General features: G+C 42.8%; 1 protein-coding gene across 2 annotated transcripts in view; it reads right to left on the reverse strand.

Annotated features, from left to right (window-relative positions):
• Window positions 1-25,876, reverse strand: part of ALDH9A1 (aldehyde dehydrogenase 9 family member A1) — a 146,502-nt gene that overhangs the window by 42,672 nt on the left and 77,954 nt on the right. For both annotated transcript variants that reach the window (XM_081947137.1, XM_081947138.1), the window contains exon 4: window positions 367-496. In XM_081947137.1, coding sequence (XP_081803263.1) covers window positions 367-496 — 130 coding nt within the window. The remainder of the gene's footprint in view (window positions 1-366; window positions 497-25,876) is intronic.

A 25,876-nucleotide genomic window follows, 5' to 3' on the forward strand; every position in this document is an offset into this window, starting at 1 on the left:
ATATTACCTTTCTCAATGATTGTGGAATGGCAAAAATAACACAAGATTCATTTTGAGCAATTTAAAATTATTCTATGCAAATTAATATGAATAATCTAAAACATACCATGCTAGTCTCCCATACCCCACTAATCTGGAAGTAAGTACTAAAATATTCAAGAAAAATACTGCTAGTCTACATCAACTACAGCTCAAATAAAGTAATCTTTGCTCTAAGATTTTGCCCTTGGAAGTATCTCATATTAATTCTTAAATATTAAGTACTTATAAACTTGTATTAATTGGTTTTATTTAAGGAGACATTAGACCAAGGAATAATGAATGAAAAAAGAGACAGAATGAACAAACAGAACATGCAACAGCTACCTGCTAAGGAACCAGCTAGACCAGCATAATACTGTAGGCATTGCCAAGATGTATCAATGTCTATGAGTGCTTCAAAGATGGATTTCCCATTGTTGATTGTTTCTAGGGTGGCAATTTCTTCTCTTCTTTCCTGGAATCCAATACATAGCATAGAACATTCTAAGCTGTAGCAATAAGTTTTCTATTTTTATGCATCTATTAAAATGTTTAAAACATCTAGTAATTGAAGCTCTCTGGACAGTTTACAATAAAGCATACTAAAAAGTATAATGTCAGGCCTGTAATTATATTCTTTTTTGGATCTTTGGCCTGCCACACTTTCTTATAATTTTCTATGCTGTTTCAATAGTGTAGTAGTTGGGAGGGGGGAATAGAAAGGAGTAGGATTGTAGAATGGATTGTTGACATTCTTTTGTAGAAGCCAAGGTCATCTTTTGCCTTCGCATCTCGACACCTGGCCGGAAGAAGATGGGTGTACATGCCAGCGTGGAAGAATATGATTGGAACATGTGATGGATTTGTGGGTGTGGGGAGAGATCATGAACTTTCAACTGGTTGAACTTAGAGGATGTAATTTAGAGTTGGAATTTCCATAGCCGTCCCAACATGCCTGCGGAATAAATTGCACCTTTAAGGATGTTTTGCCTTGGACAATTATTTATTTCTGCATGGTATTTAGAACCCTAACATTATTCCAACTCTCTACTTTAAAAATATTTCACTAGCTCCCTCCCCCTATCAAGGGGGAAGGGCTGGCGATGGAAGATCTGGTGATGGGGTCTCGGCATTCCCAATGCTGACCGGGACAGCGTAAATATCAGCGAAGAATTAATGAGAAGCTTTTGGTGATAAGAAGCTGAGTGCGGAACTTCAAAGGCAATGGAATGCTGTTTCCAGTTTAATTGCATCTGGAGGAATGCAGGAGGAGACACGACAAGACGAAGGAAATCTCAGACGGACTTCTTCAGGAAAATTGTGAGTGCATGCTCCCCCTCCTTCCCCCCAGCTTGGAAACAAGGCTTGGGAAAAAAAACCCCTAGAACAGAGGTTTGGGCTCCTTCCAGACGGCAATAAATGAAATGGCTTGTCACCCTGCAATTAGCTGGGAGAAAGATTCCCTTTCAAAATGGGAATTTCAAAGGAGGCAGGAAGAAGGAATTTTTCCAGCATCTGTCACTTGCAAGCCACCACAAATGGGGCTGCAACCAGTAAATGAAGCAAATTGGGCAGTAAATTGGGCTTTCCTCCCAGGACTTGGATGGAAGAGATGCTACTTACCAACTCCTTTGCCATCAGCATGGGGAAATGCTCCAAGCCAGCAGGGGGCACCTACTTGGCCCATAACTCATCCAAGCCAGCAAAGGGCACCTACTTGGCCCATAACTCCTCCAAGCCAGCAGGAGGGTCCTTGGCACGTAAAACCCCCTAGCCAGCCATCATTGATTGAGCTGCAACCTGTGAAGCAGGCAACCCCGGGATGGGTCTTAACCCCAGGTCATGGATGGGAGGGATGCCAGTGGGCACCTGCCCTCCCTCAGCAGATGGCACCATGGCAGAAAGCTGGGCAGTGGCCAACCGAGGGATCGACCTCCCCACCGGTTCCAGTCTCCCCTGCAAGGCCCAAAAAGGTTCTTACCAGACCTTCCTACAGAGAAGAATTCTCCATGGAAGAAGGGATTACCAAACAGAGGCCTGCATTGTGGATGGCGGGAAAATGTGCGCCTGCAAGGCCCCAAGTGGTTCTTACCCCACCTTCCTACTGAGTAGCAATCACCAACACGGAAGAAGGGATCACCAAAGCCAGGCCTGCAAGATGGGAAGCGGGACAAGGTGCATCTGCAATCCCCCAAAAGGTTCTTACCCCACATTCCTACAGAGAAGCAATCTCCACCATGGAAGAAGGGTTTACCAAGGGGGCAGCTGCAAGTTGGAGAGCAAGGCAGTGTGATGAAACGGTTCCTGAGTTTAGAGATGTAACTAGGTTCCATTCCTCATGGGGCCCAATTAAATGCCACCATTGTTGTCAACTTGGCCACAGAGCGTCAGAGTGCTTGGCTCCAGCCCCAATGCCACAAACGTGCGCACCAATCACCACAGCGGTAAAGAGAGGGTCCCAGATGCCACCACAGAAGAGTCATCTGGGCCAACAACCTCTGGAAGAGGATCCCCAACTTAAGGTGAGGAAGTGTCCTACCAAGGGGGAGGCCTCGGAAGAGGAAAAGGGCAGACATTCTCCGGAGGAGGATCCCCAACTTAAGGTGATAAAGAGTCCAACTAAGGGGGAGGCCTCGGAGGGGGAAAAGCCTAAACGACCTCTGGAAGAGGATCCCCAACTTATGGTGACGAAGAGTCCTACCAAGGGGGAGGCCTCGGAGGAGGGAATTGCCGAAGAACAAATGTGTGTACCAGTCGCCATGGTGGTAAAGAGAGGGCCCCAGATGCCAGCACAGAAAAGTCATCTTGGCAAACGACCTCTGGAAGAGGATCCCCAGCTTAAGGTGACAAAAAGTCCTACCAAGGGGGAGGCCTCGGAAGAGGAAAAGGGCAAACAATCTCCAGAGGAGGATCCCCAACTGAAGGTGACAAAGAGTCCAACTAAGGGGGAGGCCTTGGAGGGGGAAATGCCCAACCGACCTCTGGAAGAGGACCCCCAACTTCAGGTGACGAAGAGTCCTACCAAGGGGGAGGCCTCGGAGGAGGAACAAGGCCAGCCGTGGATGATTGAATCCAAGAGCCCAGAACCTACAGCACCTGCAGCAGAGAGCCCTAAACGGCCATGGGAAGAGGTCGCAATGGACTTCATCGTGGAACTCCCAGACAGCAGTGGGCATAAAGTAATAGGGACTGTTATTGATTTGTTTTCTAAGCAGGCACACTTCATTGCTTGCTCAGGATTGCCATCCGCAAACGAATTAGCGAAAATGTTTGTGAAACACATTTATCGCCTGCATGGAGTACCCAAGAGGATCATTTCAGACCGCGGAGTCCAGTTCACAGCCAAGTTCTGGAGAGAGGTCCTGAGATCTATTGGGTCCACACAAGAACTGAGCTCAGAGGTTCATCCCAGCATGAACGGCGCAGCAGAGGGAGCCAATGCGGTGGTGGAACAATACATCCGGTGTTTTGTGGACTATCAGCGAGACAGCTGGTCGGACTTGCTACCCTTCGCCGAAGTGGCGTACAACGATGCGGTCCACAGCAGCAGAGGATTAGCGGGTTTCCAGATTACCAGTGGCATGGAAGTTGTTGCCATGCCTGAGTTGCCTAGAGAACCTCCTTCTTTCATGTCTTTGAGTGAATGGATGGACATGCGAAAGAAAGGATGGGAGAATACGAAGAAGGCTCTAGCAGTTGCGGCAGAAGCCTACCAGAAGCAAGATGATCAACGTCGCTCACTCCTAAACCCCTACCGTGTGGGGGACAATGTTTTTGTATCTACCAAATACATAAGATTAGAAATGCTTAGCAAGGAATTGGGTCCAAAATTTCTAGGTCCATTCCCAATAGTGAAGATAGTTAACTCAGTTACAGTTCAACTCAGTCTACTCAGAAGTCTAGGGGAAATTGACCCAGAATTTCATTGTAGCTTGTTGAAACCAGTAATTGGGTCTAACAGAAGAGCATCCACCCAAGCTCAATCTCCTCCTTTAGTGATGGAAGGGGAAACAAAATCTGAGGTGGAAAAAATTGTAGATTTCAGGCTGAATAGGGGTTGCTTACAGTACTTAGTGCATTGGAAGGGTTACCCTTGGTCTGAAACTAATTGGGTAACCAGTGGGAACCTGAAAGTGGAGAAGTTAATAAAGCAATTCAATGGGAAGTTTCCCGAGAAGTCAAGGGGTTCCCCTGGGTGGAGAAGAGGTGGTTAATTTTGTTATGTTAACTTTTATGTTATTCTCTTTGCAGGAAACGTTTTTCTTTTGAGGAGAGGCCACCTGTCAGGCCTGTAATTATATTCTTTTTTGGATCTTTGGCCTGCCACACTTTCTTATAATTTTCTATGCTGTTTCAATAGTGTAGTAGTTGGGAGGGGGGAATAGAAAGGAGTAGGATTGTAGAATGGATTGTTGACATTCTTTTGTAGAAGCCAAGGTCATCTTTTGTCTTCGCATCTCGACACCTGGCCGGAAGAAGATGGGTGTACATGCCAGCGTGGAAGAATATGATTGGAACATGTGATGGATTTGTGGGTGTGGGGAGAGATCATGAACTTTCAACTGGTTGAACTTAGAGGATGTAATTTAGAGTTGGAATTTCCATAGCCGTCCTAACATGCCTGCGGAATAAATTGCACCTTTAAGGATGTTTTGCCTTGGACAATTATTTATTTCTGCATGGTATTTAGAACCCTAACATATAATTTGAATCAAAACATATATAATAAAATTAAAAATAAAAAGAATAAATCCTGAACAGCCTTTGTACAATATGTACAAAGCTTCAAAAGAAAATTCTTTAAAAAGCTGAGTAATAGGAGATTTGATTTACAAGTGCGTGCATTTTACAAATGAAACAGAATATAAATGTAATACATTTTGTTACATTTGGAAACTATGATCTGCTGGATCAAGGTGAATAATTCTTTTTCAATGGATCTTGAAACATGAAAATAGCTTGTACTCAAAGCTCTGGCAAAATTACAGAAAAGCATATGCAATGTTAGTGTGCTATAACCAAATATCAGGAGTAGAGCAGCTGCAGGCTTCATGAGAAATTTCCCTAGCACTGCTTTAAGTCTGCTGAAATTTAATGGAAGTTTTCAGTCAACATGGCAAAATAGGGATAGGGAAAGGAAACCTCTGGAAATCCTTTCTCTGTACAAACCTCTCAAATTCAACAAAATTTTCATTAATATCTCCCAGACATTGGAAAGCTTCTTACAGCTTGGAATCTGATCAGGAGACAGTTATAATTCCCGACTCACAATTTGCCCATCCTTGCAATATGCCATGACCGAGCATGTCCTGTGCATTCCAAATAGACCAGGTTTCTAGCATCTAGTCCAAATAAAGACACATTGATTATGGAACCAGGAATTAATAGTTATTGTATTTATTTGGGATTTTAATTTTGCAATTTATTTAAGAATGGAAAAGAAATTTTTCTCAGATAACCAAAAGACTTTTCAAATGACTTTTTCTCTTTGTAGCTAATTAAATATTTTAGTATGCCTGATATTTAGAGATCTGGTGTATGGTCCTGCCTCTCTCTCCTATTCAAGAAAGCATGGACTCTCGAAACTTTAGCATTTCAAAAGGAAACTTTTATTGAAAGGAAATGAATGCATGACAATGCAAAGCAAGGTCTGAGTTCCCCCCAGGGAATTCTGTTAGGATAAAGTGATTAGAAACCCCTCCTCTCAGTTTGATGTTGAATGAGCCAATCCACAGGTGCGAAGATATTGTGGAAACGGGTCATCCTGAGAAAGAGATAAGGAGTCGTTCCTATGAGCTTCGTCTGTGAGGCTTCCAAACTGAGAGAAAACAGATGGCCCTCCCCCCTTGTACATCCCTCAAGGTAAATCAAAACGCAGGGCAGAATAGGTGACAGGATAAAAGTTATAAACTAGGGAATTACAGGATACATAGGAAAACAGGATGAGAGCAATAAGCGAGTAAAAGAATCCAGGGCCTCCTACCCGCTTGAATGACAGTTTCACAATAGAATGATATGTTGCCCACATTAAAAAAATTACCTGTAAGAGAGAATAGAAAGATGAATATCTTAGAGACTTAGTTCGGTTTGTTAGGATATTTCCAAGTAAAACTTTTTTCTGCAATGCAGGGGCCCTAACATGTTTCTTAGCTACCCACTCATTTTGAGAGGGAGGTAATTGTGTCCAAGAGACTAAGTATTGAGTTGAACCCCGGTGGGTGCAGAAGTCATGGATCTCTTTGATTTCAAAGTGTTGTTCCCCTTTGACCATAATAGGGATCAGAGGAGCATTTTCTTGGGGCCTTAAAGGGGATGTAATTTCAGGTTTCAATAGGCTTCAGTGAAAAACTGGGTGGACCTGTCTAAGTGTCCTGGGGAGTAGTAATTCTACCGTTACTGGGTTGATGATTCTAGTGATTGGGAAAGGAATTTGGGTCTCAATTTGTTTGAGGTTGTAAGGATTGAAGGAATTTTGTGGACAGGTGAACCTTATTACCTATTTTAAATGGGTTTGGTTCTGTCCTTTTGTCAGCTTGGGCTTTAAAAGTGGCTCTAGCCTCATTCAGGGCCAGTCTCACTACTGGCCAGGTGTTTTGTAGTTGTTGTATCCTCCTTAAGTGAGGGCATGGTTGGTTCCTCTACTGGTAATTCTGGCATGGGATGAAGTCCTGGCCAGTGGCAACTTGAAATGGGGTGAACACAGTGCTAGAATGCAGAGTTATTATAGGCAACTTCTGCAAATATATTCCCAACTTTCAGGTACCTCTACAATTAAATCCATAGAGAGCTCTCTCCAGGGTGCTGAAGACTCAGCTACTGTCTATTAAAGCTGGAGTTTTCCCCTTGTCTCCTCTTTGGGTGTTTTAGGACTGGTGTCAGGCCTGTAGTTATGTTCTTTTTAGGATCTTTGGCCTGCCACACTTTCTTATAATTTTCTATGCTGTTTCAATAGTGTAGTAGTTGGGAGGGGGGAATAGAAAGGAGTAGGATTGTAGAATGTATTGTTGACATTCTTTTATAGAAGCCAAGGTCATCTTTTGTCTCCGCACCTCGACACCTGACCGGAACCAGAGGGTTGTAGATGCCAGTGTGGAAGATGATGATTGGAACATGTGATGGATTTGTGGGTGTGGGGATAGATCATGAACTTTCAACTGGGTGGAATTCCAGGATGCAAATCAGAGTTGGAATTTTTCCATAGAGGTGCTAAATTGCCTGTAGAATAAATTGGACCTTTAAAGATGTTTTTGGCTTGGACAATGATTTAATTCTGCATGGTATTTAGAACCCTAACATTATTCCAACTCTCTCCTTTAAAATAATTCACTAGCACCCTCCCCCTCTCAAGGGAGGAGGGGCTGGTGATGGAAGAGCTGGTGATGGGGGTCGCTGCATTCCCAACGCTGACCGGGACAGCGTAAATATCAGCGAAGAAATAATGAGAAGCTTTTGGTGATAAGAAGGTGAGTGCCGGAACTTCAAAGGCAATGGAATGCTGCTTCCAGTTTAATTGCATCTGGAGGAATGCAGGAGGAGAAATGACAAGAGGAAGGAAAGTCTCAGACATACTTCTTCAGCAAAATGTGAGTGCATGCTCCCCCTCCTTCCCCCCAGCTTGGAAGCAAGGCTTGGAGAAAAAAAAGAAAAAAACCCCTAGAACGGAGGCTTGGGCTCCTTCCAGACGGCAATAAATGAAATGGCTTATTACCCTGCAACTAACTGGGAGAAAGATTCCCGTTCAAAATGGGAATCTCAACCGAGGCAGGAAGAAGGGATTTTGCCAGCATCTTTCACTTGCAAGCCACCACAAATGGGGCAGCAACCAGTAAATGAAGCAAAACCAGATTGGGTTTTCTTCCCAGATTTTGGATGGAAGAGATGCTACTGGCCACCTCCTTTGCCATCAGCATGGGGAAATGCTCCAAGCCAGCAGAGGGCACCTACTTGGCACATAACTCATCCAAGCCAGCAGGAGGGTCCTTGGCACATAAACCCCCCTAGCCAGCCATCATTGGTTGAGCTGCAACCTGTGAAGCAGGCAACCCCGGGATGGGTCTTAGCCCCAAGTCATGGATGGGAGGGATGCCAGTGGGCACCTGCCCTCCCTCAGCAGATGGCACTATGGCAGAAAGCTGGGCAGTGGCCAACCGAGGGATTGACCTCCCCACTGGTTCCAGTCTCCCCTGCAAGGCCCAAAAAGGTTCTTACCAGACCTTCCTACAGAGAAGAAATCTCCATGGAAGCAGGGATTACCAAACAGAGGCCTGCAGTGTGGATGGCGGGAAAATGTGCGCCTGCAAGGCCCCAAGTGGTTCTTACCCCACCTTCCTACTGAGTAGCAATCACCAACACGGAAGAAGGGATCACCAAAGCCAGGCCTGCAAGATGGGAAGCGGGACAAGGTGCATCTGTAATCCCCCAAAAGGTTCTTACCCCACATTCCTACAGAGAAGCAATCTCCACCATGGAAGAAGGGTTTACCAAGGGGGCAGCTGCAAGTTGGAGAGCAAGGCAGTGTGATGAAACGGTTCCTGAGTTTAGAGATGTAACTAGGTTCCATTCCTCATGGGGCCCAATTAAATGCCACCATTGTTGTCAACTTGGCCACAGAGCGTCAGAGTGCTTGGCTCCAGCCCCAATGCCACAAACGTGCGCACCAATCACCACGGCGGTAAAGAGAGGGTCCCAGATGCCACCACAGAAGAGTCATCTGGGCCAACAACCTCTGGAAGAGGATCCCCAACTTAAGGTGAGGAAGTGTCCTACCAAGGGGGAGGCCTCGGAAGAGGAAAAGGGCAGACATTCTCCGGAGGAGGATCCCCAACTTAAGGTGATAAAGAGTCCAACTAAGGGGGAGGCCTCGGAGGGGGAAAAGCCTAAACGACCTCTGGAAGAGGATCCCCAACTTATGGTGACGAAGAGTCCTACCAAGGAGGAGGCCTCGGAGGAGGAAAAAGGCCAGCCGTGGATGATTGAATCCAAGAGCCCAGAACCTACAGCACCTGCAGCAGAGAGCCCTAAACGGCCATGGGAAGAGGTCGCAATGGACTTCATCGTGGAACTCCCAGACAGCAGTGGGCATAAAGTAATTTGGGCTGTTATTGATTTGTTTTCTAAGCAGGCACACTTCATTGCTTGCTCAGGATTGTCGTCGGCAAACGAATTAGCGAAAATGTTTGTGAAACACATTTATCGCTTGCACGGAGTACCCAAGAGGATCATTTCAGACCGCGGAGTCCAGTTCACAGCCAAGTTCTGGACAGAGGTCCTGAGATCCATTGGGTCCACACAAGAACTGAGCTCAGAGGTTCATCCCAGCATGAACGGCGCAGCAGAGGAAGTCAATGCGGTGGTGGAACAATATATCCGGTGTTTTGTGGACTATCAGCGAGACAACTGGTTGGACTTGCTACCCTTCGCCGAAGTGGCGTACAACGATGCGGTCCACAGCAGCACAGGATTAGCGAGTTTCCAGATTACCAGTGGCATGGAAGTTGTTGCCATGCCTGAGTTGCCTAGAGAACCTCCTTCCTTCATGTCTTTGAGTGAATGGATGTACATGCTAAAGAAAGGATGGGAGAATACGAAGAAGGCTCTAGCAGTTGCAGCAGAAGCCTACCAGAAGCAAGATGATCAACATCGCTTGCTCCAAAACCCCTACCGTGTGGGGGACAATGTTTTTGTATCTACCAAATACGTAAGATTAGAAATGCTTAGCAAGGAATTGGGTCCAAAATTTCTAGGTCCATTCCCAATAGTGAAGATAGTTAACCCAGTTACAGTTCAACTCAGTCTACCCAGAAGTCTAGGGGAAATTGACCCAGAATTTTATTGTAGCTTGTTGAAACCAGTAATTGGGTCTAACAGAAGAGCATCCACCCAAGCTCAATCTCCTCCTGTAGTGATAGAAGGGGAAACACAATCTGAGGTGGAAAAATTGTAGATTTCAGGCTGAATAGGGGTCGCTTACAGTACTTAGTGCATTGGAAGGGTTACCCTTGGTCTGAAGATATTGGGTGAACAGTGGGAACCTAAAAGTGGAGAAGTTAGTAAAGCAATTCAATGGGAAGTTTCCCGAGAAGTCAAAGGGTTCCCCTGGGTGGAGAAGAGGTGGTTAATTTTGTTATGTTAACTTTTTTTTAATTGTTTTAATTAGACGAATAACACACAGACAAAACACTCTTCAATATAACTGCCAGCTAGCATGTCAATTGGTTACATTTGAGTTCCGTGCATTACTACAATCATTCTTTATACTTCATTCACATTAAATTGTGCATTTTAAATCAAAGACGATACCCACATTCTCCTTTAGCCACATTTGTTTGAAAGTACTTTTATCAAAAATCATTCGTATTTATATTATTCAATGGATAAACATTTTAACACCGACAACCATCTATGAGAGCTACTACATTCTGTTTATTTATCGCCTAGGATTCCTATTTCTTTCCTCCATCCACCTATACCATTTATCCCATATCTGATAGAATTCTGATTCTTCTTTTCCCTGGATTTCTTTAGTTAATTTGTCCATTTCGGCACAGTCCATCACCTTTCTTATTATTTCCTCTTCACTTGGGGTTAGCTTGTTTTTCCATTTCTGGGCATAGGCAATCCTTGCCGCCGTTATTATATGCAATATTAAGTACTGGATTTCTTTTTTGTATTTTGTAGGCAGTAATCCTAATAAGAAAATTTCCGGTTTCCAATCTATTTTAAATCCCGTTATTGCCTCCAGCCACTTTTGTATCTTTTTCCAAAACTTTTTAGCCTCCTCACAGGTCCACCATAGATGATAGTATGTTCCATGTATTGATTCGCATTTCCAACATTTTGGGGATGTATTTGCCGATATTTTGGCTAACCTTGTTGGTGCTAGGTTCCATCTGTAAAACATTTTATACTGGTTTTCCTTATATGCGACCGAGAGTGTCATTTTTAAGTTTGTTCCCCCAAAAATTTCCCATTTGTCTAATTCAATATTGTGTCCAAAGTTCTGTGCCCATTTTATCATTTGTTCTTTCACAATTTCCTCTTCCATTTTGTATTTCAGGACAAATTTGTAAATTCTCCCTATCAATTTTCTATCTGGGCTTTGGATGATTTTATCCAATTCGTGTGATTCTGTTTCAATGTCATATAATTTGGTATCATTATTGTATTTAGTTTTGATTTGAAAGTAGGTTAACCAGTCCACTTTCATGTTCCGTTCTGCCAATTCTTCAACTGTTTTTAAGTTTCCCTGTCTATCAATTAAGTCTCTATATCTTAGTATTTTGTTCCAATCTATAAAATTTGGATGAGTCGTCCTTTCTGTTGGTGATAGCCAATTCGGGATTTTCTCGTAATGGATTTTTTTTTATTCTGAGCCATTTTTGCAATAACGCTCTTCTAATTAAATGTTTTTGAAAGTATTTGTCTTTTATTTTTATCATCCCATAGGAAAGTGTGCCAGCCTGCTTGCAAATCATGGCCTTCCAGGGTCAAAATTCTTTTATTCTTTAGTTCTATCCAATCCTTCACTCATGTTATTGATACTGCCGATGCGTATAAATCCCAATTTGGTAATGCTAAACCTCCTCTCTCTTTGCTGTCCTGCAATGACTTTAGTTTGATCCTCGCTTTTCGTCCCTGCCAAATAAACCTAGTGGTTATGTTCTTTAATTCTTGAAAGAATTTTTTACCTGGGTTAATAGGTGCGGCTTGTAACAGGAATAGGATTCTTGGTAATATATTCATTTTGATTGTCGCTATGAGTCTCATGAGCGATAGTTGAATATTTTTCCAATTTTCTAAGTCTTTCTTTATTTGTATCACTAATTTGTTATTGTTATCATCTTTAATTGTGTAACATTTTGCCGACACCCAGATCCCCAGGTATTTTACTTTCTTAGCTATTTGCATATTGGTTATTATTTCCAGTTCTTCTTTTTGTTTTTTGGTCATGTTTTTGGTTATCATTTTTGTTTTGTTTTTATTGATCTTTAATCCTGCCACTTCGCCGTATTCTTCTAATTTTTGAATTAATTTCCGACTAGAATCTAAAGGGTCCTCTAATACAAATACTAAGTCATCGGCATAGGCTTGTGCCTTGTATTCTTCATTTTTGAGTCTTATTCCCTGGTCTTTCCGGATTTCATTTAGTAAGATTTCCAAAGTCAGTATGAACAGCAAAGGAGAGAGGGGGCATCCCTGTCTGACTCCCTTTTTTATTTCGATCTTCTCTGTTAGTTCTCCATTCATCAGAACTTTGGCTGTCTGGTTATTATAAAATCCTTCTATCATTTTTATAAATTTTTAACCGAATTTCATCTCATCCAATACTGTTATCATAAATTTCCAAACTACATTGTCAAATGCTTTTTGTGCATCAAGGAAAACCAGTACCATTTGTTTTTCTGGGTGCGCCTCATAATACTCTATTATGTCTAGGATGATTCTCGTATTATTTCTGATGTGTCTGTGAGGTAGGAATCCGTTTTGGTCTGGGTGTATTTGTTCATTTAAAACTTGTTTGATTCTTCCTGCCATAATTGCTGCAAATATTTTATAGTCAGAATTTAATAATGAAATTGGTCTGTAATTTTGAATTTCTTGTTGGCTGGGTTCTTCTTTTGGGATTAACGAGATTATTGTTTCTGTCCATGTTTCCGGTATCTTGGCTTTTCCTAAGATTTCATTAAACATGTCTACCCCTAATTCTTCCAGTATTATTTTATTATTTTTGTATAGCTCCACCGGTATTCCATCTGGTCCTGGTGTTTTATTACTTTTCTAGTTTTTCAGAGCTGATTCCACTTCGGCTAATGTTATTGGGCTGTTTATCAGATCCCTTTGCTCTTTTGAGATTGGGTTTTCTTTGCTTTGTTTAAGTAATGCCTTATTTTATTTTCCTCCATACTGTCTTGTGTGTATAATTTTGTGAAGTATTTATGTATAATTTTCTTCTTTTCTTCTGCTTTGTATTGAATCGTTCCCTTCTCGTCTTTCAATTGGTATATCATCCTTTTTTCTCTTTCATTCTTCAGTCTATATGCCAGCCATCGTCCCGGTTTATTGGCTTGTTCAAAATAGTTTTGTCTGGCTGCTTTAATTTTCTGCGCCAATTCCTTTTGATTTATTAGGTTGAGCTTATGTTTGATTATCTCTCTTTTTTCTTTTTTCTTTTTATTCTTTGGGTCTTTCTGGAGTTCATCTTCGGCTTCCATGAGATCCCTTTGCATACTTTCTTGTTGCTTTTTTTGATTTCTAGCTTTCCTTGCCATATAGGCAATCGTAAGGCCTCTTATGTATGCTTTCATAGTGCCCCAGATATTTTGAATTGAGGTATCTTCTCTTTTATTTATTCTAAAAAAATGTTTTAGTTCTTTCTCCAGCATTTGGGAGTATTCTATTTCATTTATGATGCTTGAACTCATCATCCATCTTTTTCTTCTTCTTTGACCTTTCCATCTTAATTTTATTGGATTATGATCAGCCCACTCATTTGGTTCTATTTCAATTTCATCTACTTCATTGCATAGTCCGGATGAGATCCAAGCCATGTCAATTCTTGATAGTGACTGATGGGGGTTCGAGTAAAAGGTATATTGCTTTCTTGTTTGGTGCCTTTCTCTCCAAATGTCATGCAATTTGTGTTCGGTTGCCATCTCAAAGAAGGCTTTGGGCAGCATATTTTTCTTTGTTTTGTTTTTCTTTTTGCTTTCATAGTCCATTTTCTTGTCCGCTATTGCATTATAGTCCCCAATTAAGCAAATATTTTTGTATTCTAATTCGTTTATTTTGTTGTGTAGTTTCCTGTAAAATTCCTCTTGTTTCTGATTTGGTGCATATATGACTATTAATAGTATCGGTTTTTCTGTTGTCTCTAATTCAATCATTAGTATCCTACCTTCTTCATCAGCGTAGATTTCTTTGGAATTTATTTTTTCCTTTATGTAGATTGCTATCCCTCTTTTTTTTTTTCTGCTAGTGTTGCGTATAATTTCCCAAGTTTTTTATTTTCCAATAAGTTCTTATGGTCCCTTTTAATATGCACTTCCTGTATGCAGATTATATCTACCTTTAGTTTCTTCAGTTTGTTAAACATCTGCACTCTTTTTTTTTGGTGCGTTCAATCCGTTCAAGTTTAATGAGATAACTGTTATTTCCTGGTCCATCCTTAGATGGGGTTTTTCTTGTTACTTCTAGTTTGTATCTGACTCTTCCCTCTCGCACCTTCCTTTTCTGCTCTCTCTCTTTCTTGCCTCTGTTCTTCTTTCCTGTTTCTTTCTTTATCTCCTGATGTTTCTTCCTCTTGGCCTCGCCTTCCCCTTTCTAGCTCATCTTTACTTCCTTGTTCTTCTTCCCCTGTACAATATTTTTCATAAAATTCCTGTGCTTCCTCTATATTCTCTATCTTATATCTTTTCCCTTGCCATGTCACCAGTACCCCTTCTGGTATCAGCCATCTGTACATTATTCTGTTTTTATTTAACTGATTTGTTAGGAATTGGTATTGTCTACGACGTTCCCGGATTCTCCATGGAATCTGATTAAGCGTGATCAACTCCTTTCCCTGGTATGTAAACGTCCCTTCTCTAGTTTTTTGTATATCTCATCTCTGGTTGTTTTTTTGGCAAACCTTACATGTACTTCTCTTGGGAGCCTGTGTCTTCTGGCATAATTAGTATGGACTCGATAGGCTTCATCAATATCTCCTCTCAACTCGTGTTCTGTTCTCTGTAGCATTTCTGCAAAAATCTCAGTCATTTTTACTTTCAAAAATTCCTCCTTCTCTTCCGGTATGTTTTGGAATCTTAAATAGAATGCAGCTCTTTCATTTTCAAGTCGCATTATTGATAACTCCAATTCTTTATTCAATTGTCTATATTCTAGCTCCATTTTTTCCACCTTCTGGTCTGTTTGTTCTATTTTTGTTTCAATGTTCTGGATTTTCTGCTCATTGATTGCTAAGGCGGTCTGTATCTTTTCGATTTTATCATCCACGGTTTTAATATCTCCTTTTAGTTCTCCTATTTCATTTTTCACTTCTTCATGATTTCTCCTTGTCTCTTCATGATTTGCAGCTGTCACTCCTTGGTTATTAATAAGCGTCTCTTGTATCGTTTGGAGTATTAATTGCATACTTTGCAAAGTTGGCGCTGGCCCTATTGTTTCTGCCATCTTTCCACCTTTCTCCAGACCTAGTGCGTTCTCAATCGATCTTTGGTTTGAGGAGGGAGGTGTTGCCATAGTCGTATTAGCTGTGGTTTTTTTAATTAGCTTTCCTGAGGTTGCCATTTTTATCCCCCTAATTATCCTTGTCCACACTTGCATATAAGTTCCACTTAGCTTCTACTTTATCCACCGTATCAATGCTATCAGACTTACCAATTTTATCACTAAATTTTCTATCTCAATGTTTAGTAATAATCTTCCTTAATATCCCGTTTCAATATCTACACATTCCTACACATTCCTATGTATTATTCCATTCTATTTAAATCCTTAATTATCATATATCTTAACGTTAAATTCACACAGTTTTTTTATACAGATTAATATCTCTCCAGTGTAACAGTTATAAGGGTAATAGGTAGTAAAAGGTTACTGATTTTTCCAGACCGCAGGTTCCTGTTTTGATCCACTAGATGTCACCCTCTATTCAGTATCCGTGTTAGTATCAGTCAGTTAATATCACCAGTCCAGCCGTCAGGGTAAGTAAAGGTGGGGCCCTCTGATCCAGAAGAGCAATAAAGAAAAAGTCAGCAAATCCACAACCAGCCCCAATGCTGAACAGTTCTTTTGTACTTTCCAAGTCTTTTCAAAAATTCCCAGTCCTATTTATCCATGCTGGGATTTCGTTTCCTCCTCTGGGCTGTTTAGTTCAAGTTATTTACGCTGGCAATTCACAGATCGTAAATCAGCTCTCACAGCTTTTCGGCAAAAGTCTGATAAAAAACCCCTTCTCAGAGCTTCCTTCTTTCCAGCTCACCTTTCTGCCCGGCGTGAGTTGTTGTTTTTCTCTTCTTTAGGTTGTAGTAACTGCTACCTCTGTCCCAGCTGTTCCAAATACTTGCTTCCTTCTTATGCGGGCGCCATTGCTCTGTCCTGACAAAGTGGCAGGGGTGCTTCTTCGTCCATTTAGTGGGTTTCTCCTGCCGCTGGGAGGATTTGCCTTATCGTCCCAGCGTCTTCAGAGTTTCCCCCTTAATCTGTTGGTCCCTACAGGATCGACAGCACTCAAATATGAGCCTAAACGAAGAAGTTGGAGCTAAAGATCAGGAGAGCTCCCGTTAGCTCCAGACACGCTGACGTCACCACAGGAAGTCTCTTGTTATGTTAACTTTTATGTTATTCTCTTTGCAGGAAACATTTTTCTTTTGAGGAGAGGCCGCCTGTCAGGCCTGTAGTTATGTTCTTTTTAGGATCTTTGGCCTGCCACACTTTCTTATAATTTTCTATGCTGTTTCAATAGTGTAGTAGTTGGGAGGGGGGAATAGAAAGGAGTAGGATTGTAGAATGGATTGTTGACATTCTTTTATAGAAGCCAAGGTCATCTTTTGTCTCCGCACCTCGACACCTGACCGGAACCAGAGGGTTGTAGATGCCAGCGTGGAAGATGATGATTGGAACATGTGATGGATTTGTGGGTGTGGGGATAGATCATGAACTTTCAACTGGGTGGAATTCCAGGATGCAAATCAGAGTTGGAATTTTTCCATAGAGGTGCTAAATTGCCTGTAGAATAAATTAGACCTTTAAAGATGTTTTTGGCTTGGACAATGATTTAATTCTGCATGGTATTTAGAACCCTAACAACTGGTTCGGCTGAGAACAATTGTTTCAGTCTATCAAATGCTGCCTGGCAAATGCTGCATGGAAGTTTATGGGCTGCTTTGGTTTTGGTTTGTCCCCACCTCCATTTTGTTTTCAGTACGTTATGATTGGGAGGGAAATTTGTGCAAATGCTGGGATAAATTGCCAGCAAAAATTTGCAAGCCCCAGGAAGATTAGTAGTTGTTTGTTGGTAGGTGAGGGGAGTCCAGTCGATCACTGCTTGCATGTTCCATGCTTTCGTGGGAAATTCTATATCCCAGGTAGTCAATTCTATCTTTGAGGAATTCACATTTGGAAAGTTTTGCATAAAGCTTTGCAGCATGGAGTTTATTTAGGACCACTTGGACAAGCTTTATGTGCTCAGCTTTTGTTTCTGTGTATATTAAAATGTCATCTAAGTACACCAGAACCCCTTTGTAAAGGTGCTAATGGAGCACTTTGTTTATTAGTCGCATAGACACGGCAGGGGCACCTTGTAATCCAAATTGGAGCACTCTGAATTGGTAACAAGCGTTAAAAGGTAATAGGAGTGTTAAAAGCTGTTTTTCATTCATCCCTTTCCCTAATCCTGATTTGGTAGTAAGCCTCTCTTAAGTCCAGTTTTGGAAAAAAAATCCTTTGGAGGGGTGAGCTAACATGTCTTTCATGAGGTGGAGAGGGTACACATTCTCCACACTTACTTTTAAATTTCTATAATCTACACAAAGGCGCAAAGACTCATCTTTCTTTTCTTGGAATAGCACTGGGGTGGGAAATTTTGGTTGCGTGGATTCGATGAAACCTCTTGCCAGGTTTTTATCTGTGAAGACTCTCAATTCTTCAAGTTCCCTGGGAGACATGGTATACATTTTTGCTTTTGGTAGTTTGGCCCCTGAAGGATTTCGATAGTGCTGTGGGACAGGGAGCTCGTCGGAGCCTTCTTTACTGAACACCTCAGCTAGGTCCTTGTACTCCCTGGGGATGCCCTGGTCTGGTGCAGCCTTTCCTGTCATTGCTGCTTTTTTTTGGGCCTCCCCCAATTTCCTCCCTTTGGCCATTGGGTCCAGTAACTCCTCATTGAAATCTTAGAGTCCCCTGCTTCCAGTTCACTCTGGGGTTCACTTCCTCCACCAGGTGAGCCCTAGAACTAGTGGCCATTCTATTTCCGGTGCAACAATAAAAGTGAGTCTATCATCGTGAGTTCCCATTGCTTTGTCCCGAGGTTCCTGCGACTGACTCATCTAAGTGGCAGAACTCGATGGGGGTTTTTAGATTCCAGAAGTATCTGCCCAATTTTTCCACCAGGTTTGGGCTAATCAAACACCGGGTGCATCCCTGAGTCCAAGAGGGCTGATATTTTCACTCTTTCCCCACTACTGGGGATGAATAGTCTTAGGGGCAGGCTGAGTGGCTCAACTGGTTTCCTTAACAGCGGGTTGTCTTCAGAGTTGCTCTCAGATGGCCCCGATTTCTCCCCAGGTGATGCCGGAGTTCCTTCCCCTAATTTTGCGAGGGGGTGAAATTCTGGCCTCCCCACTTCTCAGTACGGTGTCTTTTTCTTGGGGGGTTGTTTTCTTGGGCTTTCCTCTGGACAGGCATTCTGGCTTTTGAGTGGGAGTGTTTGAATGACACTCAGTTGCATGGTGCCCTTCCTTCCTGCATTTGAAGCAGACAGATGATCTTGGTTCCGGGGGGGAGGTTGTGACTTGAATGACTCTCGCTTCCCCTGGAGTGGGGATCTCTTCCATACTCTTCCCCCTCAGTACTTGTTTCTGGCCATGTCAATCTCCACTTCTTTGGCCAGGATGTACCAGTCATACAAGCTGTCTGGGGCTCCTCTAGCCAGGAAGGCATGGCCCTCTTTGAACCAGCTCACTAGGATATCTTCCGGCCAGTCCACTCTGCATGCGAGGTCTTGGAACTCTTCAGTGTATTCAGCTACCTGAATACAAGTGCTCCTGTTTCATGGTTCTGATGTGATCACAAGCTTTGCGATCTGCCAAGGGGTCTTCAAATTAGCGGCAGACAGCAATAATGAATCAGTTGAAGTTCTGCAGTTCAGGGGCATCTGTGCTGTGGAGCATCACCATCCAGCGGACAGCTATCCCTTCCAGGGCCAAGGTGTCCTGGGTCTGGAAATCCCTCCCATGCTCCTGCATGTACATGCGGACATGTGCCAGGAAAACTCCCTGTTGCTGCGGATCGCCACCATACTGCTCTTCCTCTCCAGTTGTGGTGCTCTGGGCTGGCCAGTAACGCAAGGGTTTGTGCTGCACGGGGTAGGTTCACTTGGATTGCTGCTCCCCTCCCCTTGCTGTGTCTGGTTGGCCTGCTGCTGCTGGATCCAGAGTGGCAACCCCAGTCTCGTTGGCTGCTGCTGCCGCCTCGCCCCCTCTCTGGTGTCGATCTAATTCTCCCCTGGTTCTGAGGTTTTCAAAAGCCTCTATCACGACTTGCATAATGTTTCTCTTGAGGTAGTCATCTCTGGCCAGTTCTTCAATCGGCTCTTCCTGGTCAGACAGGGCTTTCAGCTTGTGTTTCCGGTTGTCGACTGCCCCAGGTGAGGGTGATTCCTCAGGTTCTTCTGTCCCAGTGTTCTGACCTATGCTTCCCAAGAGCATGAAGCAAACTCCTTGCCCTGACAAAAAACCCTTTTATTAATTTACTGTGAATTCTGCTCATTCACATCCAGCAAAGCCTTTCAAGGGAGGATTTACAGTCACAGACTCCACTCCCCTTTCACTCCGTTTTTATTTTCTCTGGGAGGACCATTCATCGTCCACCTGTGGCCTTATTCCCAAGTCGACCCCTGTTCTTTAGGTATTCCCTTCATCTGGCAACTCTGTGCATGCAAACAATTATCTAAGGAAGATAATTATTATAAATTGTTGAAACAAATCCAAGTAGATCTGGAAAAATGGAAGAATCTGCAATTATCTTTGGTAGGAAGAATAGCAACAATTAAAATGAATATTTTTACCAAGACTATTGTACCTATCTGAGACAATTCTGTTAAAATTGGAAAAGAAATATTTTGAGGAACTGAATAAAATAATACATAAGTATATTTGGCAAAGAAAAAAAAGCAAGAATTGGTCTGAAAATGATGCAAGATATGTCAGATCCCTAAAAGTGATACTGCTATTCAGTTGGGAGGAGGGGGCCTTGGAGTCGATTTATTAACAGTGCCTGTGACAACTGGTATTTTACAACTGGTTTTCTGGCGCCGAAGCACCTTGAGATCCCCTCACCTTTTGGGGAATGTTTATGATGGCCATGTGGGAAGGTTCACTTTAATGTTTAACGGAAGATAACCATGGGAATGTATGCTTATCCAGTTCTCAGGGCAGCTGGTAAAGGAACAACCTTCACACTTGTGTATTGGCTAAAATCTGCGTTCTGACTAATGGAAGGGGTCTCTACCACTATTCAGACGTTGTTTTGAACGTAATGGTCTCCCTTCTACTTAATAAAAGCTTCCTTTTGAAATACTCCATTTTAAAACCCTTCACTTTCTTAAGCTAGGAGAGGCAATCCTTACATAAAGCAACGTCTGCAAAATGCCCGGAGAAGCAATTTTGCTCTATTGAGGGGATCCTGCAAACCATGTCTGAGCACAAAAGTGAGCACGGGGAAGCTGAATGCTGGAGGGAGAAGTTGTGAGGGGAGAAAATATTCATTGGGAAAGATATAGGTAATAGACCTAGAAGTGAGCTTGCAGGCCTCACTGAACCAAAGTTTTAAGCTAACATAATTGCAAAATGTATCAGATTAATATTTCCAATGTGCTGACTTGTGGCTGCATTTTCTGCAAAGTTTGTACTTGTATGGATATGTTTAGAGCAGGAAGAATGAGATGGTGGAAAATGAGAAAATGTTGAATGCAATTCGGGACTCAAAATCCTTAGATGGCATAGCTATCAGGCAAAAGGAATACAGAACTAGAGCATTCGCCGATGATCTGGTTGTTACCCTTTCACATCCTTTGAAATCAATAATCCAGATGAAAAATATCATAGTAGAATTTGGCATGGTGTCTGGGTTTAGACTAAATCAAAACAAAACAAAAATGATGGTTAAAAACATGACAGAGACTCAAAGAAAGAGACTTGTAAGTTTAGCAGGTTTTGAAATAGTTTCTAAAGTTAAATATTTAGGAATACAAATTTCAGAATCAAATACAAAACTTTTCTTAAATAACTATGAAGTGTTGTGGCAAAAGATACAAAAAGATCTTGAAGCGTGGAAAAAGTTACAATTGTCTTTGCTTGGAAGGATCTCAGCAATTAAAATGAACATTCTACCTAGATTTATCTTTCTATTCCAGATGATTCCGGTGCTTAAATCAGATAAAACCTTGTTAAATTGGCAAACAACATTAAATAAATTTGTTTGGAAGGAGAAAAAACCGAGAGTAAAGATGAAGATTATGCAAGATACACGTGAAAGAGGCGGCCTCAGACTCCCAAACCTTCGATTGTATTATGAAGCTGCGGTACTAACGTATGTAGCAGATTGGTTTGGGAAAACAAAAATGGAATTGCTGAATATAGAAGGCCATGATCTTGTTCTGGGATGGCATGCATATCTTTTTTATGAAGACAGGGTGGATAAAGTGTTTAACAACCATGTTCTCCGAAGTGCCTTGATGAGAATATGGAAGAAGCACCGGCCCAATTGGGATTATAAAATACCGCTTTGGTTGGATCTTGCAGACGCCATGGGGATTATGAATATTAAGTCACTCGGGGGTTGTTTATATAAAGATGTGCTTATTGCTGATGGGGGCGAATGGAAGTTAAAAACTTTGGAACAGCTGTTGGAAGAAGGAATTACTTTAAATTGGTTACATTACATACAGCTACAGAAGAGATGGGAAGAAGATCGCAGGGTCGGTTTTATGGATAAAGAAGTGGAACTGATTAAGCAGATAAAAGAGACTGGTCCAAAACAAGTTAAAAGAATATATAATGTACTGTTAGAAAGAGACTCAGAAAGTGAATTGGTTAAGGATTGTATGATTAAATGGGCTCAGAATTTTGGTGAAGTGGTTATGTTGGAAACCTAGGAAAAAATATGGGTTCAGAATGTTACATTTACACAGTCACAGAATTTAAGGGAGAATTTTTATAAAATGTTTTACAGATGGTATTTAGATCCTAAAAAATTATCATGCATGTACCCAAATGTTCAACCAAAATGTTGGAGATGCGGGTGTCTAGATGCTACCTTTTTTCATGTATGGTGGATTTGTAACAAGGTTAAAGCTTTTTGGATAAAAATATGGTGGGTTATGCAGAATGTATTTAAGAAAAGAATACAATTCACTCCGCAAATGTTTTTATTGGGTATAGCTAAGGATTTTACCAAAGGGGAAACAAAATTGGCCTTGTATATGGTCACAGCAGCTAGGTTGTTGATTGCGCAACATTGGAAAAAATATTTTTTACCGACAATTGATCAATGGATTCAGAAGGTGGCGGGGTTCGCTGAAATGGCAAAAATTTCAGCTTTCTTAAAAGCTCAGAAACAGGAGGATTACACACAGGAATGGGCAAAATGGATTGATTATATACAGAATAAATACCAGACTAGGAGTTATTATGTAGCCTTTAGGTAAGAATGTTTAGACCGATAGATGATCAGAGTAAATAGTATATGGGATGCTTGGAATTGTTAGAGTGGTATACAGCGGAAGTCAGGGGGGTGGGTTTGTGTGGGAGGTGGGGGAGGGTTAGGGTGGAGGGCGGGGCAATATATATGTATGAATAAATTAGAAGATGGGATTAACGAAACATTGTTATGCTAGGAGAAATTTATATTAAGAGTTATAGATGTTAAATTAGCTTAGAAAATGGGATCAATGTGTTATTATTAATCTAAGAGAAATTTATATTGTGTTTGTTGGGAGGAGAGGGGTTACGAGTAATCTATTTTAAGATGGGGGAGGGGAGGGGGCAAAGTATTTGGTATAATATTTGAAAGTGAATTTTTGTGGGGGGGTTGGGGGGTATAGCATTTGTATGAGATTTACATTGTATGGCGGGGGGGTGAAAAGGGGGAAAATTTGTTTGTACAAAACTCTTTTAATAAAAAAAAAGAAAATGAGGAATTGACAGTATATACCAAGGATCCTCAAACTTTTTAAACAGAAGATCAATTCACAGTCCCTCAGACTGTTAGGGGGCTGGACTATAGTTTGAAAAAACATGAACAAATTCCTATGCACACTGCACATAATAGACACGGCAGGGGTACCTTGCCAATAATAATGTAATAATGCCAATCAATCCTTCAAACAGCTGTCAACAACCTCTCCCGAAGAAATCCTCCCAGCTGCCTCTACACGCCCTCCCTTCTTAGGAGCTTTTGCAGTTCTCGCTGGCCAAAGAAAGACTTCTAGGAAACCCAGCGCAGTTCCACCAGCTCAGCTTCCTGAAGTGCTCAAATTCCTTCTCTGGCATTTGTGGCCAGCTATGCACTTGGGGGAAGGGAGAGACTTTCTTCGCCTTGCTTGAAAACATCTCAGGGTCATTGCCCGATGTGGGACGTGGAGGGAGGGGGGAGTGAGGAAACATTGCGGACGGGATGGGGGGCAATGGTGAAATTCAATTTTTTTACTACTGGTTCTGTGGGAGGGGCTTAGTGGGCGTGGTTTGGTGGGCATGGCAGGGGAAGGATATTGCAAAATCTCCATTCCCTCCCCACTCCAGGGGAAGGATACTGTAAAATCTCCATTCCCACCCAACTCTGGGGCCAGCCACAGGTGACATTTGCCGGTTCTCTGAACTACTCAAAATTTCTACTACTGGTTCTCCAGAATCTGTCAGAACCTGCTGGATTTTCTCCTGAAAGGTGGGGGGGGGAGACATCCCATAGACCCCTCATTCTGCTCCAGTGGTGTCTAGAAAGTGCACCGCTCTGCTTGTGGTTATGTTGATTTGGGGAGTTTTACACACACTGACCACACTTTAGTTTAATTTTGAACAAGCAGCTTCAGTTAAGCGAGAAGGCAAGGAGGCTCTGACTGATGCATGGGCCGCATAAATTGCTTTTGTATGAGGATTCCTGGTGTATAAAGTTCTTTTTCAAGGGCATCCCACATAAGCACATAAAATAGGGCTGGAAGGGGCTTCTAGTCCAACCCCCTGATCTAGGCAAAAAACCTTATACCATCCCAGTCAACTTGTCCAATTGATTCTTAAAAACCTTCACTGATAGTACATCCAAGCTATTCCAATGATTAATTGTTCTGTCAGAAAATTTCTCCTTACTTCTAGGTTGGATCGTATTAACAAGATTCAACTATTACAGTGGCACTTCGGTATTCATTGTTAATTGGCTCTGGGAGGCACAATGTGTAGCAAAAGTTATCAGTAGCAAAGAAACCTTTCCCATAAGGAATAATGTAGTGAGTCATAAGACAGCCGACACCAACAAGTTCTAGCTTGTGTGTTGAGAGCACCAAACAAATGAGAAAATTTTCACATCAAAATTTATTTATTTATTTTATTATTAGCGTTTATATACCGCCCCCTCTCCCGAAAGGGACTCGGGGCGGTGTACAGTCCGTATTAAAATACAACAGATTAAAACGTAGAAATAACTATATAAATACATGTATAAGAGGAGGGTAAAATATGCCAAACTGTACAGCTAATAAATAAATCAATACAAAAGTTTAAAATATCAAGTTAAATTTAAAACAATATCCCTCTAAAAACCAGTAAGAATGTGTATGCCAGGAGGTAGACGTTAAAATTATGCCAAACCAGCCAGTCGGAACAGGTGTGTCTTCAGTTTCTGTCGGAAGGAGCGGAGGTCAGTAGTGGTTCTAATATTGGGGGGGAGGTCATTCCAGAGGGTTGGGCCCATCACAGAGAAGGCCCTACTCCTCGGTGTCGCCCGTTGGCATTGCCTCGTGGACGGCACCAGGAGAAGGCCCTCCCTGTGAGAGCGGATTGGCCGCAGGGATGTATGTGGGAGGATGCGATCCCGCAGGTAACTAGGCCCTATGCCATGGAGCGCTTTAAAGATGGTGATCAGAACCTTGAAACGCACCCGAAAGACCACAGGTAGCCAGTGCAGCTCGCGCAGGAGAGGTGTTACGTGGGAGTACCTAGTACTCCCCATGACTACCCGCGCGGCTGCGTTCTGGACTAGCTGCAGTCTTCGGGCACGTCCCAAGGGAAGCCCCATGTAGAGAGCGTTACAGTAGTCCAGGCGAGACGTCACCAGTGCATGAGTGACTGTGCGTAGAGCATCACGGTCCAGAAGGGGGCGCAATTGGCGCACCAGGCGAACCTGGTGGAACGCCCCCCTTGCCACGGCTGCCACATGATCATCCATTGACAGCCGGGCGTCTAGGAGGACGCCCAAATTGCGCGCCCGTTCCACAGGGGGCAATTGTTCGCCCCCTATGGCCAGTGATGGAATCAGCTGGCTGAACCGAGGCGCCGGTAGCCACAGCCACTCAGTCTTGGAGGGGTTGAGTTTGAGTCTGTTGTCCCCCATCCAGACCCCGACGGCTTCCAAACACCGGGACAACACTTCGACAGCCTCGTTGGGGTGGCTTGGGGTTGAGATGTACAACTGAGTATCATCAGCGTACAGATGGTACTCAACCCCAAAACCACGGATGATCTCACCCAGCGGCTTCACGTATGCGTTGAACAGAAGGGGCGAGAGGACCGACCCCTGCGGCACCCCACAAGAGAGTGGCCTCGGGGTTGACCTCTGCCCCCCAGTCAACACATATTGCATCCGGCCGGAGAGGTAGGAGCCGAACCACCGTAAAACGGTGCCTCCGACTCCCATCCCCTCCAGCCGGCGCAGTAGGATACCATGGTCGATGGTATCAAAAGCCGCTGATAGATCTAATAGGACCAGGATAGAGGAACAACCTCTATCTCTGGCCCTCCAGAGATCATCCACCAACGCGACCAAGGCTGTCTCGGTGCTGTGCCCGGGTCGGAAGCCGGACTGGCGTGGGTCTAGATATACGGATTCGTCGAGGTGACGTGGAAATTGCTGCGCCACCACATTCTCAACA

The sequence above is a fragment of the Natrix helvetica genome (genome assembly GCF_964273705.1).
Source record: "Natrix helvetica genome assembly, chromosome: 3".
NCBI lineage: Eukaryota > Metazoa > Chordata > Lepidosauria > Squamata > Natricidae > Natrix > Natrix helvetica.